The sequence below is a fragment of the Mobula hypostoma genome, chromosome 30, assembly GCF_963921235.1.
Source record: "Mobula hypostoma chromosome 30, sMobHyp1.1, whole genome shotgun sequence".
NCBI classification, from domain to species: domain Eukaryota; kingdom Metazoa; phylum Chordata; class Chondrichthyes; order Myliobatiformes; family Myliobatidae; genus Mobula; species Mobula hypostoma.
In genome coordinates, this window is record NC_086126.1 from 2,711,129 (window position 1) to 2,731,351 (window position 20,223).

General features: G+C 53.7%; 1 protein-coding gene across 5 annotated transcripts in view; it reads right to left on the reverse strand.

Annotated features, from left to right (window-relative positions):
- Positions 1-7,525: 7,525 nt before the first annotated feature.
- LOC134339684 (calpain-1 catalytic subunit-like) overlaps positions 7,526-20,223 on the reverse strand; it is a 110,000-nt gene continuing 97,302 nt past the window's right edge. For all 5 annotated transcript variants that reach the window (XM_063036385.1, XM_063036383.1, XM_063036384.1 and 2 more), the window contains exons 19-22: positions 18,936-19,014; positions 12,424-12,540; positions 8,406-8,464; positions 7,526-7,860 (exon numbers count right to left, since the gene is read on the reverse strand). In XM_063036385.1, coding sequence (XP_062892455.1) covers positions 7,834-7,860; positions 8,406-8,464; positions 12,424-12,540; positions 18,936-19,014 — 282 coding nt within the window. In that variant the 3' untranslated portion in view covers positions 7,526-7,833. The remainder of the gene's footprint in view (positions 7,861-8,405; positions 8,465-12,423; positions 12,541-18,935; positions 19,015-20,223) is intronic.

Consider the following 20,223-nt stretch of genomic DNA (forward strand, 5'->3'; position numbering starts at 1 on the left):
ATCCTTGGCCTTGTCCACTGTCTGGATAAAGCCACACTCCAGTTGAAGGAACAACACCTTATATGGCCACACTCCAGTTGAAGGAACAACACCTTATATTCTATCTGGGTAGCCTTCAACCTAATGATACAAACATTGATTTCTCAAACTTCCAGTAATGCCCCATGCCCCCGTCAACATTCCCCATTCCTATTTCTCTCTCTCACCTTATCTCCTTACCTGCCCATCACCTCCCTCTGATGCTCCACCTCCTTTCTTTCCTTCACGGTCTTCTTTCCTGTCCTATCAGATTTCCCCTTCTCCACTACCTGTAGCTCTTTCACCAACCTCCCAGTTCTTCACTTCACTCCTCCTCCCTCCCAGTTTCACCTATAACCTAATATTTCTTCAACCTCCCCCACCTTCTTAATCTGACTCCTCATCTTTTTTACTCCAGTCCTGATGAAGGGTCTCAGCCCAAAATGTTGACTTTACTCTTTTCCATAAATGCTGCCTGGCCTACTGAGTTCCTCCAGCATTTTGAGTGTGATGCTTGTATATACAGTTGTTCAGTGTGCCCCCTAGTGGTCACAGTCTGTATATGCAGTTGTTCAATGTGCCCCCTAGTGGTGACAGTGCGTATATGCAATCGTTCAGTGTGCCCCCTGGTGGTGACAGTGTGTATATGCAGTTATTCATTGTATCCCCTCGTGGTTACAATTCTGTATGATTCTGGATAGTTGAATGGTATCATATTATTTGAGGAGGGCTTTCTGATTGGCTCACTCTTATCTACAAATTTGAATGGAATGTTTCTTATCTATGGGATATCAGAAGGGCAGGACACACTGCCCCATCTTCAGTTTTTAGTCAGTTCTTCATTCTGACCTACTAGCCACTGTTTCAAATGGAGGACTCCATTCTACATGATACGCAAGCCAGGAGGGTACGATATGGAGAATATATGTTCCCCAGCGAGCAGGCTCGCCTTCTCCACACATCTGATGAATCCAAAGGAACGGCAGAGGTTGATATAGTCTGGCACCAGCAGCGTTGCTGGAGTCGCCAAGCATCATTGAACACTGACTTAGGGACTCCACTCCAACTTTTCCTCGGGGTTTACTAGGCTCCCATGAGAGGGTTTAGCTACAAGGTTCGAGATCAGAGTTTTCCTTCTCCTAGATGAGCTGCCAACCATGTCCGACAAGCCCCATCTGCCCAGAGCACCTGGTTGAAAGGTCTCAGTCACCCTCCTTTGCCCCTTCTCCTGCCAGTAGAAAGTGTTCCAGCTTGTTGTATTGAGACAACAATCCAATGGTGAATCAACAGGTTTTGTGCCTCTTTCCTGGCTTCTGGAATAACTTCTGGATCAAACCATAGAAACTACAGCACAGAAACAGGCCTTTTGGCCCTTCTTGGCTGTGCCAAACTATTTTCTGCCTAGTCCCACTGACCTGCACACGGACCATATCCCTCCATACACCTCCCATCCATGTATCTGTCCAATTTATTCTTAAATGTTAAAAAAGAACCCGCATTTACCACCTCGTCTGGCAGCTCATTCCATACTCCCACCACTCTCTGTGTGAAGAAGCCCCCTCTTATGTTCTCTTTAAACTTTCCCCCCCTCACCCTTAACCCATGTCCTCTGGTTTTTTTCTCCCCTTGCCTCAGTGGAAAAAGCCTGCTTGCATTCACTCTATCTATACCCATGATAATTTTATATACCTCTATCAAATCTCCCCTCATTCTTCTACGCTCCAGGGAATAAAGTCCTAACCTATTCAACCTTTCTCTGTAACTGAGTTTCTCAAGTCCCGGCAACATCCTTGTAAACCTTCTCTGCACTCTTTCAACCTTATTTATATCCTTCCTATAATTTGGTGACCAAAACTGAACACAATACTCCAGATTCGGCCTCACCAATGCCTTATACAACCTCATCATAACATTCCAGCTCTTATACTCAATACTTTGATTAATAAAGGCCAATGTACCAAAAGCTCTCTTTACGACCCTATCTACCTGTGACGCCACTTTTAGGGAATTTTGTATCTGTATTCCCAGATCCCTCTGTTCCACTGCACTCCTCAGTGCCTTACCATTAACCCTGTATGTCTTACCTTGGTTTGTCCTTCCAACGTGCAATACCTCACACTTGTCTGAGACCTCAACGAGACCTGGGTGTCATTATACACCAGTCATTGAAAGTGGGCATGCAGGTACAGCAGGCGGTGAAAAAGGCGAACGGTATGCTGGCATTTATAGCGAGAGGATTCGAGTACAGGAGCAGGGAGGTACTACTGCAGTTGTACAAGGCCTTGGTGAGACCACACCTGGAGTATTGTGTGCAGTTTTGGTCCCCTAATCTGAGGAAAGACATCTTTGCCATAGAGGGAGTACAAAGAAGGTTCACCAGATTGATTCCTGGGATGGCAGGTCTTTCATATGAAGAAAGACTGGATGAACTGGGCTTGTACTCGTTGGAATTTAGAAGATTGAGGGGGGATCTGATTGAAACGTATAAGATCCTAAAGGGATTGGACAGGCTAGATGCAGGAAGATTGTTCCCGATGTTGGGGAGGTCTAGAACGAGGGGTCACAGTTTGAGGATAGAGGGGAAGCCTTTTAGGACCGAGGTTAGGAAAAACTTCTTCACACAGAGAGTGGTGAATCTGTGGAATTCTCTGCCACAGCAAACTGTTGAGGCCAGTTCATTAGCTATGTTTAAAAGGAAGTTAGATATGGCCCTTGTGGCTACAGGGGTCAGGGGGTATGGAGGGAAGGCTGGGTTCTGAGTTGGATGATCAGCCATGATCATAATAAATGGCGGTGCAGGCTCGAAGGGCCGAATGGCCTACTCCTGCACCTATTTTCTATGTTTCTATGTTTCTAAACTCCATCTGCCATTTTTCAGCCCATTTTTCCAGATGGTCCAAGTCCCTCTGCAGGCTCTGAAAACCTTCCTCACTGTCTACTACACCTCCAATCTTTGTATCATCAGCAAATTTGCTGATCCAATTTACCACATTATCATCCAGATCATTGATGTAGATGACAAATGACAATGGACCCAGCACTGATCCCTGTGGCACACCACTAGTCACAGGCCTCCACTCGGAGAAGCAATCCTCTACTACCACTCTCTGGCTTCTTCCATTGAGCCAATGTCTAATCCAATTTACCACCTCTCCATGTATACCTAGCGACTGAATTTTCCTAAATAATCTCCCATGCGGGACCTTGTCAAAGGCCTTACTGAAGTCCATGTAGACAATATCCACTGCCTTCCCTTCATCCATCGGATTCCAGCACAGCCTGTGATACAGCAGCAAGCGAGATTTCCGCTATACACGTAGGTCACCATACCTGCGCACGTGACGGTGAGCTGGACTTGATTCAGGCAGGTGGACCAAAGCGAAGGGCTGGAGATCAGCCCCGTAGGGTGTGTTGGACATGAGGATGGGATGCAGCAGGTAGAGGGAGAAGTGTGGGGAATGTACGGCATTGCAGAGTGATGGCATTCAGAAGATCCACCGTCTCTTCCCCGACAGCGGATATGTCTCCCTCCACACAAGCAGCCTGACCCGCAGAATTCCTCCAACGTTCTGCGTGATGGTCTCTGCAGCCCCCTCCCCCTGTAGGTTCGCCTCTGTCAGGACGTCTCCCACACACGCGGGCTGGTCACCCATCTCCCTTCATCTTTCCTGGAGGCAATGACAGGTGGGGACACAAAGGAGGAAGCCAAGGGTCCTTAATGTTCAGAGATGACTTTAATGGTCATCTCATTGGGGTATTCCAGATCCAAGAACCTTTGTGGGGGTGACCCATCAACCCTGTCCCATTCCCTGAACCATCTAACCAGGCTGGGTTAACTCCATCACCATACCAATCATAAGACCATAAAACATAGGAGCACAATCAGGCCATTCAGCCCATCGAGCATCTACTATTCATCATCCCTCTCAGCCCCATTCTCCTGCCTTCTCCCGCCTTCTCCCTGTAGCCTTCATAAGGGGTGTTAGATGGCCCTGCACCTGTACACACCAGAGTTTAGAAGAAGGAGGGTGGATCTCATCGAAATCTATCAAATACTGAAAGGCCGAGATAGAATAAATGAGGAGAGAATGTTTCCTACGGTGGGGGAGTCTAGGACCAGAGGGCACAGATAGAGTGGATGTGGAGAGGATGTTTCCAGTGGCGAGGGGGGGGGGGAGTCTAGGACCAGAGGACACAGATAGAGTGGATGTGGAGAGGATGTTTCCTGTAGTCAGGGAGTCAAGGACCAGAGGACACAGATAGAGTGGATGTGGAGAGGATGTTTCCTATAGTGGGGGAGTCTAGGACCAGAGGGCACAGATAGAGTGGATGTGGAGAGGATGTTTCCTACAGTGGAGGAGTCTAGGACCAGAGGGCAGGGCCTCAGGATAGAAAGATGTCGCTATGGAACACAGATGAGGAGGAATTTCTTTAGCCAGAGAGTGGTGAATCTGTGGAATTCATTGCCACAGGCGGCTGGGGAGGCCAAGTCATTGGGTATATTTAAAGTAGTGGTTAACAGGTTCTTGGTTAGCCAGGGTGTCAAAGGTACAATGAGAAGACAGGAGAATGGGGCTGAGAGGGAAAATAAATCAGCCAGGATCGAATGGCAAAGCAGACACGATGGGTCAAATGACCTACGTCTGCTCCTACATCTTATGGTCTTACAGTGGTGCTAGAGAGGTTGTGAACCCGGGAGAATTCTCTGCATTTCTGCATAACTAATAACCTAAAATGTCATCAGATCTTCAAGCAAGTTCTAGGACTAGATAAAGAGAACCCAATTAAATAAATAACACAATAAAACAATATATTTGTCCATCTCTTTATGGAGAAAAATATTCCAATATTACATGTATTTATCGGAAAAAGTATGTGAGCCTCTGGGTTAATGCTTTCTACAAAAGCTATTTGGAGTCAGGGGTTCCAATCAATGAGATGAGAATTTCATTGCAAGCTGTCCAGCAAAAAATCTCTAGAACTCGCTACTAAAGTCTCTGTTCATGGGTCCACTATAAGAAAAACACTGAACAAGAAGGGTGTTCATGGAAGGACAACACGGAGGAAACCACTTCTCTCCAAAAAAAGCATCACTGCACATCTCAGGTTTGCAAAAGACCACCTTGCTTCTATGACCGTGTTCTGTGGTCAGGTGAGACAGAAGTTCAACTTCTTGGCAGAAATACACACTGCTGTGTTTGGAGGAAAAAGGGCACTGCACACTAACCCCAAAACCTCACCCCAACTGTCAAGCATGGTGGAAGGAGCTTCATGGTTTGATGGTTTGCTGCCCAGGATCTGGACAATCATTGAGGGAACAATTAATTCAAAATTGCATCGAGGCATTTTACAGCAGAATGTCAGAGTAGCGACCTGAAGCTTAATAGAAGTTGGGTGATGCAACAAGACAATGGTCTGAAACACAAGAGTAAGTCAACGACAGAAGGGTTTAAAAAGAAGAAAACCCATGTTTTGGAACGGCCGAGTTAAAGTCCTGACCTTAGACCTTGTGGAAGGACCTGAAGCAAGCAGCTCATGTAAGGAAACACTCCAACATCCCAGAGAGGAAGCAGTTTTGTAAGGAGCAATGGCCTCAAATTCTTCCAAGCTTATGTGCAGGACTGATGAACAGTTACTGGAAACCTTTGGGTTGTATGAAGGGGGTCACACACTTTTTCCAATAAATACGTGCAATATTGGATCATTTTTCTCAATAAACAAATGCTGTTTGTGTTATTTATTCACTCGAGTTCTCTTTATCTGGTTTTAGGCCCGACAGGCCAGATGGCCTACTCCTGCTCCTTACTTGTGGGCTTGCATAAGGTCTGATCACATTTTAGGTCATATTCATGCAGAAACAGAGAAAATTCTACGGGGTCCACAAACTTTCTAGCAGCACCGTATGTTTTGATCCTATGTTCCTCTCTAGGTTTCGTCCGGGGAGGAAGAGAAGATGGTGACGCGACGACAGCGCGCACGGCCTCTCCGGTGAAGGGCATCTGTTATCTGTCAAGTAGGGGACCGTGCACAATTCTGATTTGATGGAGACGGACGTGAGGGTGCGGAGGAACATCTGGTGAAACTTCTGAAATGCCCGCTTCGCGGACGCTGCTACTGTGTGGTAACTGGAATCTCCGGAGCTGAAGACCCCGAAATCCCCAGCTTTGCTTGCTTCAGCGGCCGGGGTTGGGTTGAGGGTGCTCGGCAGAGGATGGCGCTCGGGAGGCTGTATCGGAGGGGTTGGTCAGAGGCTCGGAGTTTTTGGACGGATGGACTCAGTGTTGGCTGTGGTCGGCTGCTTCCAAGGCATCGGCAAGTTGACGGTGCCTGGAGGTTTATGGCAGGGAGTTTCTCCCTTTTGCCGCCTGCTATCGGGGACTCGGGAGTTGATCGACTCGGGACTTTGAGACTTTTTATTTACCGTGCCCATGGTTTGTTCTTCATCAAATTATGGTATTGCTTTGCACTGCTGTGACTATATGTTATAATTATGTGGTTCTGGCAGTGTCAGTCTTTGTTTTGTCCTGTTTTCTGTGATATCACTCCGGAGAAACATTGTATCATTTCTTAATGCATGTATGCACTTCTAAATGACAATAAAAGAGGACTGAGTGTTCTCATGATCTAATCTAACGTTATCATCGATCTGCCCTAGTCGTGGTAGCGCTTCGCTCCCGGTGATGCAGAACGTGCTGGGAGTGTGGGGAGCATCTTCTTCGGTGTCAGCTATCCCCCCTACAAACCTCCCACCCTGCCTGTGTTCAAACAAAGACCCGCGCCGGTTAGCGTGCCGCTCTGCGGCGCCAGCGATCACCGGTCGCGGTTCACTTCCCGCCACTGCCTGTGAGGAATTTGTACACGCTCCCCGTGACCGCGTGGGTTTCCACCGGGCGCTCTGGGCTCGTCCCGCCGTCTGGGGACGTACCGGGCTAGGGCGGGGAGCCATGGGCGCGCTGCACCGTGACGCTTGCGGGCTGCCCCCCAGCACCACCTCGGACTGAGTTGGTCACTGACGCATCTCGCCGTGCGTGTGACAGACGGCGATAATTTGTTATCTTTGCCCCCGTGCTCCCTCCCTCCCCCCCCCCATACCTACCGCCTCCCCGTTCCTGCCGCCATGTTCATCGCCGGACCCTGGGGGAGGGACATTCTGCAGGAGGGGAGGGATTCTTCAGTGTTAATTTTTACTCAGAGATGCAGCACGGAGACAGGCCCCTCCGGATCAACGAGGCAACGGGATCAGTAAACCCGCTAACCGGGAGTGACACTCTCTCTCTAACAGCACGGGAGCATAGTGGTTAGCACAACGCTTCATCGTACCGCCGACATCGGTTCAAATCCCGCCGCTGCCCGTAAATGTTGTCACATTCTCCCCGTGACCACGTGCGGTCGGAGGGTATTTGGCCGCGGTGGACCGTCCCGTGATCAGACTCGGGTTACATCAGGGAACTGAATCTCGTCTGTGTCCCACGTCCCACGTCCCACGGCCCCTGTTCATTACCGAAACTCTGCCACAGCACGTCCTGGACGCACAAAGCTCCTTCAGGCCGATTAGGCGTTTATTTCTTCATAAAAAGACTGGCAGAATTTTTTTTTAAAAAAAGAGAAAAGTCTGCATACGTAATGGTAACGTGGCTGGCTTCCTGCGGACACGACGAGGCACTTCGGGGTGCGGAGCCTTGCTTCACTCTGAACGGTGCAGGCGGGGGTGGCGAGGGTGGGGGGCGTCGTTCCTTCTGCAAAGGCACTGCGAGGCGGGAAGCCAGGGGCAGCGGAGGTGTGGCGAGGTGGGACAGAGGTCTCGCTAGAAACCGCTCAGGCAAACATGGTCAACTTCAGCCACTGTGGAAGCAAAGGAGAGGCGCTGTCACGAGAATCCATGTGCCCCCCCGCAGTTAGTCCCAATGTCCAGCATTCCGCCCGAGTCCCTCCAATCTACCTGTCCGAGTGTTTCTCAAGTTGCGCAGACATCCCTACCTCACACTTCCTCCGGCAGACTGTTCCGTCGCAGACCCTCAGGCCCCCTTTAAATCTTTCTCCTCTCACTCTAAACCTGTGCCCCTCGTTTTCGACTCCCCCCCCCGGCCCACCCTGGGGATGCCCTCCCACTAGGAGATTGCTACCGGGAGAGAGGGATGGGAGAGCACGCAAGAGAGAGGCGGAGACCGCGCGGGGAGCGAGTGTGAGTAGAGGGGGAGAGTGCAATTTTAGAGAACACAGAAAGAGAGGGAGAGAGCGCAGAAGTGGGGTAGATGAGAGAGGAGGAGAGGCACGGGTAGGGGGGGAGAGCGGGAGGGAGGGGAGAGTGCGGGAGGACAAGGGTGGTGGACAAGAGAGAGGGAGTGAACGAGGATTTCCTCGAAGGAATGAGAGACGTCAGTGCTCACCTGGTACACGTTGAAAGTCACAATTCCGTCGCGATCTGTGTCCAAATTCACAAAGGTACCTAAAGCAAAGAGACCTCAGCTCACATCCCGGTGAAAGATCTCAGCCCCAACATTGACTTTAATCTCCTCCCCCAGACAACAGGCAACCCCTGTGTTCCTCCACCCCCCCACCGTGTTTCTCCAGCTACCCGAGATCCCCCGAGTTCCCCCAGACCCCCCATGTTCCCCCAGACGCCCCCCGTGTTCCCCCAGACCCCCCGTTCCCCCAGACCCCCCGTGTTCCCCGAGACGCCCCGAGTTCCCCCAGACCCCCGGTGTTCCCCGAGACCCCCCGAGTTCCCCCAGACCCCCTGTGTTTCTCCAACCCCCCCGTGTTTCTCCAGACCCCCCGTGTTTCTCCAACCCCCCCGTGTTCCCCCAGACCCCCCGTGTTCCCCGAGACCCCCCGAGTTCCCCCAGACCCCCCGTGTTTCTCCAACCCCACCATGTTTCTCCAGACCCCCCGTGTTCCCCCAGACCCCCGTTCCCTCAGAACCCCCCCGTGTTCCCCCAGACCCCCCGTTCCCCCAGACCCCCTGTGTTCCCCGAGACCCCCCGAGTTCTCCCAGACCCCCTGTGTTTCTCCAAACACCCCCCCCGGTTTCTCCAGACCTTCTGTGTTTCTCCAACCCCCCCCGTGTTCCCCCAGACCCCCCGTGTTCCCCGAGACCCCCCGTGTTTCTCCAACCCCACCATGTTTCTCCAGACCCCCCGTGTTTCTCCAGACCCCCCCGTTCCCCCAGACCCCCCGTTCCCCCAGACCCCCCGTGTTCCCCGAGACCCCCCGAGTTCCCCCAGACCCCCCGTGTTTCTCCAACCCCCCGTGTTCCCCCAGACCCCCGTTCCCTCAGAACCCCCCGTGTTCCCCCAGACCCCCTGTGTTCACCGAGACCCCCGAGTTCTCCCAGACCCCCCGTGTTTCTCCAACCCCCCCCATGTTCCCCCAAACCCCCCGTGTTTCTCCAACCCCCCCGTGTTCCCCCAGAACCCCCGTGTTCCCCGAGACCCCCCGAGTTCCCCCAGACCCCCCGTGTTTCTCCAACCCCCCCAAGTTCCCCCAGACCCCCGTTCCCTCAGAACCCCCCGTTCCCCCAGACCCCGTGTTCACCGAGACCCCCCGAGTTCTCCCAGATCCCCCGTGTTTCTCCAACCCCCCCCCATGTTCCCCCAAACCCCCCGTGTTTCTCCAACCCCCCCGTGTTCCCCCAGACCCCCCGTGTTCCCCGAGACCTCCCGAGTTCCCCCAGACCCCCCGTGTTTCTCCAACCCCCCCCCGTGTTTCTCCAGACCCCTTGTGTTTCCCCAGAGCCCCCCGTTCCCCCAAACCCCCCGTGTTCCCCCAGAGCCCCCGTTCCCCCAGACCCCCATGTTTTCCCCAAACCCCCGTGTTCCCCCAAACCCCCCGTGTTCCCCCAGACCCCCATGTTTCCCCCAAACCCCCTGTGTTCCTCCAGCCCCCTGAGTTCCCACAGCCCCCCGAGTTCCCCCAGCCCCGTGTGTGAAGCTCAAAGCATCAGCGGGTGAAGAAAGAGACGCCCACCGAGGCTTGTAACCGTTCGGCCCATCGAGCCCATGCTATGCCATCAATCCCTGCACCCCTACAAATGATCCTCCCCCCTCTCTAGGGGTCAATTCACAGCAGCCGACTAGCCCACCCACCCAGCGTGCCGCCGGGGTGTGGGGGGCAAACCGGAGCACCCAGGTGGTCACTGTGAGAACATGCAGACTCTGCACAGACCGCCCCAGAGGTCGGGGTCCAGCCCGCCTCTCCCGAACGACCCCGAAATTTGGGGAACTGGGGGCGGGGAGCGAAGTTCCCGTCTGGGATGCGAGCTAATGAAGCATCTCTAACCTTCGTCCAGTTCTCCAGTGGGAAACCCTGCAGTCTCAAAGCTCAGCTGAGGACTACAGACAGTAACAGGCCATTTGGCCCATCTAGTCTGTACCGAACTTTTGCTCTGCATGGTCCCATCACCCATTCCAGGACCATCACCCTCCACGTACCTATCCAAACTTCTCCTCAACGTTGGAATCAAGGTTGCATGCACCGTTCTCACTGTCAGCTCGTTCCCCACTCTCACCACCCTCCGAGTGAAGTTCCGCCACATGCTCACCTTCAAACTTCTCACCTTTCACCCTTAACCCCTGACCCCAGTTGTAGGCCCAACCAACCTCAGTGGAAAAAACCTGCTTGCATTTCCCCTACCTACACTCCTCAGTCAAATCTCCCCTCAATCTTCCACCAATAGTCCTCACCAATTCAATCTTTCCCTTTCACTCAAGTCCCAGCAACATCCTTGAAAATATTCCCCGTACTCTTTCAATCTTACTGGTATCTCGGAGATCCTCTGTGCCAGGGGCTTCGTCAGGCTGGGGCAGGGTAGGTAGGTTGGGGGTCGCACGATACACGGACTCCAGTCGGGACGGGAAGGGAGACGGGACAGTGTGAGAGGCACGGTAATGGCCTCCGGGAGGCAGGGGCAGGGAGACGGGAGAGTGTGAGAGTCACGGTAACGGCCTCCGGGAGGAAGGGGCAGGGAGACGGGAGAGTGTGAGAGTCACGGTAACGGACTCCGAGAGGAAGGGGAGGGAGACGGGAGAGTGTGAGAGTCACGGTAACGGCCTCCGGGAGGCAGGGGCAGGGAGACGGGAGAGTGTGAGAGTCACGGTAACGGCCTCTGGGAGGAAGGGGAGGGAGACGGGAGAGTGTGAGAGTCACGGTAACGGCCTCCGGGAGGCAGGGGCAGGGAGACGGGAGAGTGTGAGAGTCACGGTAACGGCCTCCGGGAGGAAGGGGAGGGAGACGGGAGAGTGTGAGAGTCACGGTAACGGCCTCCGGGAGGAAGGGGAGGGAGACGGGAGAGTGTGAGAGTCACGGTAACGGCCTCCGGGAGGAAGGGGAGGGAGACGGGAGAGTGTGAGAGTCACGGTAACGGCCTCCGGGAGGAAGGGGAGGGAGACGGGAGAGTGTGAGAGTCACGGTAACGGTCTCTGGGAGGAAGGGGAGGGAGACGGGAGAGTGTGAGAGTCACGGTAACGGCCTCCGGGAGGAAGGGGAGGGAGACGGGAGAGTGTGAGAGTCACGGTAACGGCCTCCAGTCGGGACGGGGAGGGAGACGGGAGAGTGTGAGAGTCACGGTAACGGTCTCCCGGAGGGACGGGGACGGAGAAGGGAGAGTGTGAGAGGCACGGTAACGGTCTCCGGGAGGAAGGGGAGGGAGACGGGGGAGTGTGAGAGTCACGGTAACGGTCTCCCAGAGGGACGGGGATGGAGAAGGGAGAGTGTGAGAGTCACGGTAACGGACTCCGGGAGCAAGGGGAGGGAGACGGGAGAGTGTGAGAGTCACGGTAACGGCCTCCGGGAGGAAGGGGAGGGAGACGGGAGAGTGTGAGAGTCACGGTAACGGTCTCCGGGAGGAAGGGGAGGGAGACGGGAGAGTGTGAGAGTCACGGTAACGGCCTCCGGGAGGAAGGGGAGGGAGACGGGAGAGTGTGAGAGTCACGGTAACAGTCTCCCGGAGGGACGGGGACGGAGAAGGGAGGGGGAGGGGTGTGAGAGTCATGGTAACTGTCTCCAGTTGGGACGGGGAGGGAGGACGAAGGAAGAGGGGTGTGTGAGAGTCACGGTAACGGTCTCCGGGAGGAAGTGGGACGGGGAAGGGAGGGGGCGGGGTGTGAGAGTCATGGTAACGGTCTCCGGGTGGGAAGGGGAGGGATAGAGAGGGGAGAGGAGAGTGTGAGAGTCACGGTAACGGTCTCCAGTTGGGACGGGGACGGAGAAGGGAAGGGGAGGGGTGTGAGAGTCATGGTAACTGTCTCCAGTTGGGATGGGGAGGGAGGACGAGGGGAGAGGGGAGTGTGAGACTCACGGTAACGGTCTCCCGGAGGGACGGGGAGGGAGGACGAGGGGAGATGGGTGTGTGAGAGTCACGGTAACGGTCTCCCGGAGGGAGACGGGAGAGGGGAGTGTGAGACTCACGGTACATGGTCTCCAGCCGGATGATACAGCTGATGAAGTTGTCGAAGTTAACGGAGAGGTCAGGCTCAGCGAAGCGAGTAATCAGCAGGTTGTGTAACTCATTGTTCAACTTGAAACCTGAGAGACAGAGGGGATAGTCCCATTGAGAGGGGTGAATGGACGGCATAGAACCTGCATAATCTACCCCAACACACACACCCTGACACACATTCCTCACCCACTCACAGGACAGTGGGTGTGGGAGAGGGGGGATGAAGTGAGAGACTGGGAGGTGATAGGTGAGACCAGGTGAGGGGGAAGGTGGGTGGGTGGGGGAGAGGGGGGATGAAGTGAGACACTGGGAGGTGATATGTGAGACCAGGTGAAGGGTAAGGTGGGTGGGTGGGGGAGAGGGGGGATGAAGTGAGACACTGGGAGGTGATAGGTGAGACCAGGTGAGGGGGAAGGTGGGTGGGGGAGAGGGGGGATGAAGTGAGACACTGGGAGTTGATAGGTGAGACCAGGTGAGGGGGAAGGTGGGTGGGTGGGGGAGAGGGGGGATGAAGTGAGACACTGGGAGGTGATATGTGAGACCAGGTGAGGGGTAAGGTGGGTGGGTGGGGGAGAGGGGGGATGAAGTGAGACACTGGGAGGTGATAGGTGAGACCAGGTGAGGGGGAAGGTGGGTCGGGGAGAGGGGGGATGAAGTGAGACACTGGGAGTTGATAGGTGAGACCAGGTGAGGGGGAAGGTGGGTGGGTGGGGGAGAGGGGGGATGAAGTGAGACACTGGGAGGTGATAGGTGAGACCAGGTGAGGGGGAAGGTGGGTGGGGGAGAAGGGGGATGAAGTGAGACACTGGGAGGTGATAGGTGAGACCAGGTGAGGGGGAAGGTGGGTGGGTGGGGGAGAGGGGGGGATGAAGTGAGACACTGGGAGGTGATAGGTGAGACCAGGTGAGGGGGAAGGTGGGTGGGGGAGAAGGGGGATGAAGTGAGACACTGGGAGTTGATAGGTGAGACCAGGTGAGGGGGAAGGTGGGTGGGGGAGAGGGGAGATGAAGTGAGACACTGGGAGGTGATAGGTGAGACCAGGTGAGGGGGAAGGTGGGTGGGTGGGGGAGAGGGGAGATGACGTGAGACACTGGGAGGTGATGGGTGAGACCAGGTGAGGGGGAAGGTGGGTGGGGGAGAAGGGGGATGAATTGAGACACAGGGAGGTGATAGGTGAGACCAGGTGAGGGGGAAGGTGGGAGGGTGGGGGAGAGGGGAGATGAAGTGAGACACTGGGAGTGATAGGTGAGACCAGGTGAGGGGGAAGGTGGGTGGGTGGGGGAGAGGGGAGATGACGTGAGACACTGGGAGGTGATGGGTGAGACCAGGTGAGGGGGAAGGTGGGTGGGTGGGGGAGAGGGGGATGGGCATTTGAGGAGTGAACTGATGCGGGGGGAACCAGAACGGGGAATGGAAAAAGAGATCAATTTGCTCGGAGGGCCTGCTTCTGTGCTGTGCAGCTCTGTGATGTTTCCTGCACGAGCCCGACGTGCCCACACCAGTACATACAATCACAGAGTGACACCTCCACACACCACGGTTTCCTGTTACAACTACAACACGGTAAGAATCTTTCTTTCAGTAGCTGCTGTGTCGTATGACATGTGCGATCAGGACCTTTCCGTGACCATGCATGTTCTTGGCAAATTTTTCAGCGGAAATGGTTTGCCATTGCCTTCTTCTGGGCAGTGCCATTACAGGACGGGTAACCCCCAGCCATCATCAATGATTCATACCTGGTCTCAGAGATTGTCTGCCTGGCGTTTGTGCTCACATAACAGGGCTCATGATTAAAAATATCTTGACTAAAAAAAGAACTTGATGACGTTTACACAAACTGCTGCAGGAACTCAGCAGATCAGGCTGCACCCAGAGAAAGCAATAAGGAGTTGACAGTTCAGGGCTTCATCAGGACTGGCGAAGGGTGTCTCGCCCCAAAATGCTGTCTGTTTCTTCCTCTGCATGGATGCTGCCTGACCTGCCGAGTTCCTCTGGCATTTTGTCTGTGTTGCTCTGGATTTCCAGCGTCTGCAGAATCTCTTGTGATTTTAAAGGTTGAGGCGGGGGGGGGGGTGAATCTGTGGAATTTGCTTGCCGGGGGCAGCTGTGGAGGGCAGGTCATGGGGTACATTTAAGGCAGAGGTTGGTAGATTCTTGATTGGTCAGGTCATGAAGGGATACGGGGAGAAGGCAGGAGACTGGGGCTGAGAGGGAAAGTGGATCAGCCATGATGAAATGGTAGAGCACACTTGATGGGCCAAATGGCCTAATTCTGCTCCTATGTCTTATGGTATAAAAAGTCTCATTAGGCCACATCCGGAGTTCTGGTTGCCCCAGTACAGGAAGGGCAACGAGGCTTTGGAGAGGGGGCAGAGGAGGTTCACCAGTTCTCAACAGCGTGTGCTATGATGAGAGGCTGGATAAACTTGGGTTGTTTTCTCTGGAGTGGCGGAGACCTGATAGAGATTTACAAAATTATGAGAGGCACAGATAGAGTGGACAGACAAAAACAATTACCCAGGAAATGCTGAATACCAGAGGGCGTGCATTTAAAGTGAGAGGGGGTAACTTCCAAGGAAGTTTACACAGAGAGAAGTGGGTGCCTGCAATGAGCTGCCCGGGGTAGCGGTGGAGGCAGATATCATCCAGGTGTTTAAGAGAATGTTAGACAGACACATGAATGTGTAGGGAATGATGGGAGATGGACCATGTACTGGAAATGGAGGGAGATGGACCATGTACAGGGAATGGAGGGAGATGGACCGTGTGCAGGGAATGATGGGAGATGGGCCGTGTGCAGGGAATGATGGGATATGGACCGTGTGCAGGGAATGATGGGAGATGGACCGTGTGCAGGGAATGATGGGATATGGACCGTGTGCAGGGAATGATGGGAGATGGACCGTGTGCAGGGAATGGAGGGAGATGGACCGTGTGCAGGGAATGATGGGAGATGGACCGTGTGCAGGGAATGATGGGATATGGACCGTGTGCAGGGAATGATGGGAGATGGACCGTGTGCAGGGAATGATGGGAGATGGACCGTGTGCAGGGAATGGAGGGAGATGGACCGTGTACAGGGAATGATGGGAGATGGACCATGTGCAGGGAATGATGGGAGATGGACCATGTGCAGGGAATGATGGGATATGGACCGTGTGCAGGGAATGGTGGGAGATGGACCGTGTGCAGGGAATGATGGGAGATGGACCATGTGCAGGGAATGGAGGGAGATGGACCATGTGCAGGGAATGGAGGGAGATGGACCATGTGCAGGGAACAATGGGAGATGGACCATGTACAGGGAATGATGGGAGATGGACCATGTGCAGGGAATGATGGGAGATGGACCATGTGCAGGGAATGGTGGGAGATGGACCATGTGCAGAGAATGATGGGAGATGGACCATGTGCAGGGAATGGAGGGAGATGGACCTTGTAAAGGGAACGATGGGAGATGGACCATGTACAGGGAACGATGGGAGATGGACCATGTGCAGGGAACGATGGGACATGGACCATGTGCAGGGAACGATGGGACATGGACCATGTGCAGGGAATGGAGGGAGATGGACCGTGTGCAGGGAATGGAGGGAGATGGACCGTGTGCAGGGAATGATGGGAGATGGACCGTGTACAGGGAATGATGGGAGATGGACCGTGTGCAGGGAATGGTGGGAGATGGACCGTGTGCAGGGAATGATGGGAGATGGACCGTGTGCAGGGAATGGAGGGAGATGGACCATGTGCAGGGAATGGAGGGAGATGGACCATGTGCAGGGAATGGAGGGAGATGGACCTTGTAAAGAGAATGATGGGAGATGGACCATGTACAGGGAATGATGGGACATGGGCCATGTGCAGGGAACGATGGGAGATGGACCGTGTGCAGGGAATGGAGGGAGATGGACCGTGTGCAGGGAATGGAGGGAGATGGACCCTGTGCAGGGAATGGAGGGAGATGGACCATGTGCAGGGAATGGAGGGAGATGGACCGTGTGCAGGGAATGATGGGAGATGGACCATGTGCAGGGAATGATGGGAGATGGACCGTGTACAGGGAACGATGGGAGATGGACCATGTACAGGGAACGATGGGACATGGACCGTGTACAGGGAATGGAGGGAGATGGACCGTGTGCAGGAATGATGGGATATGGACAATGTACAGGGAATGATGGGAGATGGACCATGTGCAGGGAACAATGGGAGATGGACCATGTGCAGGGAATGGAGGGATATGGACCATGTGCAGAGAATGGAGGGAGATGGACCATGTGCAGGGAATAATGGGAGATGGACCATGTACAGGGAATGGAGGGAGATGGACCATGTGCAGGGAATGATGGGAGATGGACCATGTGCAGGGAATGATGGGATATGGACCATGTGCAGGGAATGGAGGGAGATGGACCATGTGCAGGAAATGGAGGGAGATGGACCATGTGCAGGGAACAATGGGACATGGACCGTGTACAGGGAATGGAGGGAGATGGACCGTGTGCAGGAATGATGGGATATGGACAATGTACAGGGAATGATGGGAGATGGATAATGTGCAGGGAATGGAGGGAGATGGACCATGTGCAGAGAATGGAGGGAGATGGACCATGTGCAGGGAATGATGGGAGATGGACCATGTACAGGGAATGGAGGGAGATGGACCATGTGCAGGGAATGATGGGAGATGGACCATGTGCAGGGAATGATGGGATATGGACCGTGTGCAGGGAATGGAGGGAGATGGACCATGTGCAGGAAATGGAGGGAGATGGACCATGTGCAGGGAACAATGGGAGATGGACCATGTGCAGGGAATGATGGGAGATGGACCATGTACAGGGAATGATGGGAGATGGACCATGTGCTGGGAATGGAGGGAGATGGACCATGTACAGGGAACGATGGGACATGGACCATGTGCAGGGAATGATGGGAGATGGACCATGTACAGGGAATGGAGGGAGATGGACCGTGTGCAGGAATGGAGGGAGATGGACCGTGTACAGGAATGATGGGATATGGACAATGTACAGGGAATGATGGGAGATGGATCATGTGCAGGGAATGGAGGGAGATGGACCATGTGCAGGGAATGGAGGGAGATGGACCATGTGCAGGGAATGATGGGAGATGGACCATGTGCAGGGAATGATGGGAGATGGACCATGTGCAGGGAACGATGGGAGATGGACCATGTGCAGGGAATGGAGGGAGATGGACCGTGTGCAGGGAACAATGGGAGATGGACCATGTGCAGGGAATGGAGGGAGATGGACCATGTGCAGGGAACGATGGGATATGGACCATGCGCAGGGAATGGAGGGAGATGGACCGTGTGCAGGGAACAATGGGAGATGGACCATGTGCAGGGAATGGAGGGAGATGGACCATGTGCAGGGAATGGAGGGAGATGGACCATGTGCAGGGAACAATGGGAGATGGACCATGTGCAGGGAATGATGGGATATGGACCATGTGCATGGAATGGACGGAGATGGACCATGAGCAGGGAATGATGGGAGATGGACCATTTGCAGGGAATGATGGCAGATGGACCATGTGCAGGGAATGGAGGGAGATGGACCGTGTGCAGGGAACAATGGGAGATGGACCATGTGCAGGGAATGGAGGGAGATGGACCATGTGCAGGGAATGGAGGGAGATGGACCATGTGCAGGGAACAATGGGAGATGGACCATGTGCAGGGAATGATGGGATATGGACCATGTGCATGGAATGGACGGAGATGGACCATGAGCAGGGAATGATGGGAGATGGACCATGTGCAGGGAATGATGGCAGATGGACCATGTGCAGGGAATGGAGGGAGATGGGCCATGTGCAGGGAATGATGGGATATGGACCACATGCAGGGAATGGACGGAGATGGACCATGTGCAGGGAATGATGGGAGATGGTCCGTGTGCAGGGAATGATGGGATATGGACCGTGTGCAGGGAATGGAGGGAGATGGACCATGTACAGGGAATGGAGGGAGATAGACCATGTGCAGGGAATGATGGGAGATGGACCATGTGCAGGGAATGATGGGAGATGGACCATGTGCAGGGAATGATGGGATATGGACCATGTGCAGGGAATGGAGGGAGATGGACATTCAAGAATATCTCATGATTGTTTAATGTCTTTTCCAGTACACGTGTTATTCCAGATCCGATGTTGCACAAAAGAACACACAGTAAGATAAAGAACATAGTAATTTAAAAAACTGTATTAAATATAATTATATAAGATAGCTGATATTTATAGATTAACTGTCTGTCCATAAGGTGACTGACAGGAAATGACAATGTCATGGTGGTTGGGGTGTGGAGGTAGAAGGGATTAGTTTTGTCGGACATTTAATGACTAGTTTAATCTGTTCCTGTGTGGTTCTGTGTCAGGCCCCCTGGCCGCACCGCCAGCCCGTGTCAGTCCCAGCTGGGAAGCGCACTCGAACCGCCCGTGTGCTCCCTACCTGCCGATTCCAGGGCCAGCCTCATCTCGTAGGAGTTCATTGTGCCAGATTTATCCAGGTCGAACTGTCGGAAAATACCCTGCAGGGGGGAGAGAGAGAGACAGAGGGAGGCACATCCTTTCACCACTGGACGTACCTTCAGCTGTATCTGCTGCCTGATCGGAGAGAGACCGCGGGGACAGGAGGAATCTGGGGTTTTATGTCGCCTGCTTTACTGGGCAGTGAGAAGTGAGGGCACAGTCTGTAGAAGGGAGGATGTTTCCCATGATTTGCTATGTGCACAACTCCCTGCCATTTCTCGTGGTCACCGTTCCAAGCCGGGATGCATCCTGATAGGAGGCTATCTATGGTCTATCTATAAAAGTTAGTGAGGGTTGATGGGGACATTGCCAAATTTCTTCACCCTCCTGAGAAGTTTAATTTTACAAAGTTGATTATTATTGTTGTGGACTATTATTTCTATTGTGAATGGATGTTGTTCTACGGTGGTGTCTGTGTCATGTGCTGTATGCTGTCGGTAATGTGCTTTACGCCTTGGCGCCGGGGAACGCTGTTTCGTCTGGCTGTATTCATGCACAGTTGACTGACAATTAAACCTGAACCCGAACTTGAATTTGCCAGAAGTTGAGGCGCTGGTCCTCCAAGGCACTGTCGGAGGGTTTGGAGGCTCGCGTACCTCAATGACCCAGAGGGCCGTGTTGGCTAGTGTCAGGGGCTTTCTGCTTTGGCTCTTGGTCGGGTCACCCACGCCAAACAGGGTCAAAGGGTAGAGGTCAGACCAAGAATGGTCAACCGGTTCAGGATTAACAACAACTGACTGGTCAAGATAAATTATTACGGAAACAGCAATGAAGAATCGTTCTACGTCTGAGTGCGATGGTATTCCTAAGTCTGCACCCGGGACTTGCGTGACTGACAGGGGTGAAAACGGAGAGGAAGCTACTGGCACGATGGAGGACACCCTTACCACCGCCAGAGATGGGGGACCTTTGCTGCTGCCGTAAACACCAGCGGCGTAAAGTTGCTGGTGAGCCTTCTAGGCCAGAGCGTCTTCACGGTTGGAGCACGGTCAGATTGCCGGTGATATTATGGAGAGGCCAGGAGGGAGCTGGAGAGAGTTCGGAAACGAGTTCCCGAGCCTGGAAGCTGGCAGACGGGCACACGGCTGACTGAGGTGATTTGACATATAAATGATCGTAAGACGTATTGCTCTGGGAGTTGGTTCCTAATGGGGTTTTTTTTTCTCTTTTTTTTTTGTTTTGTAGTTAGTGGGTTTTTTCTAGTTAGT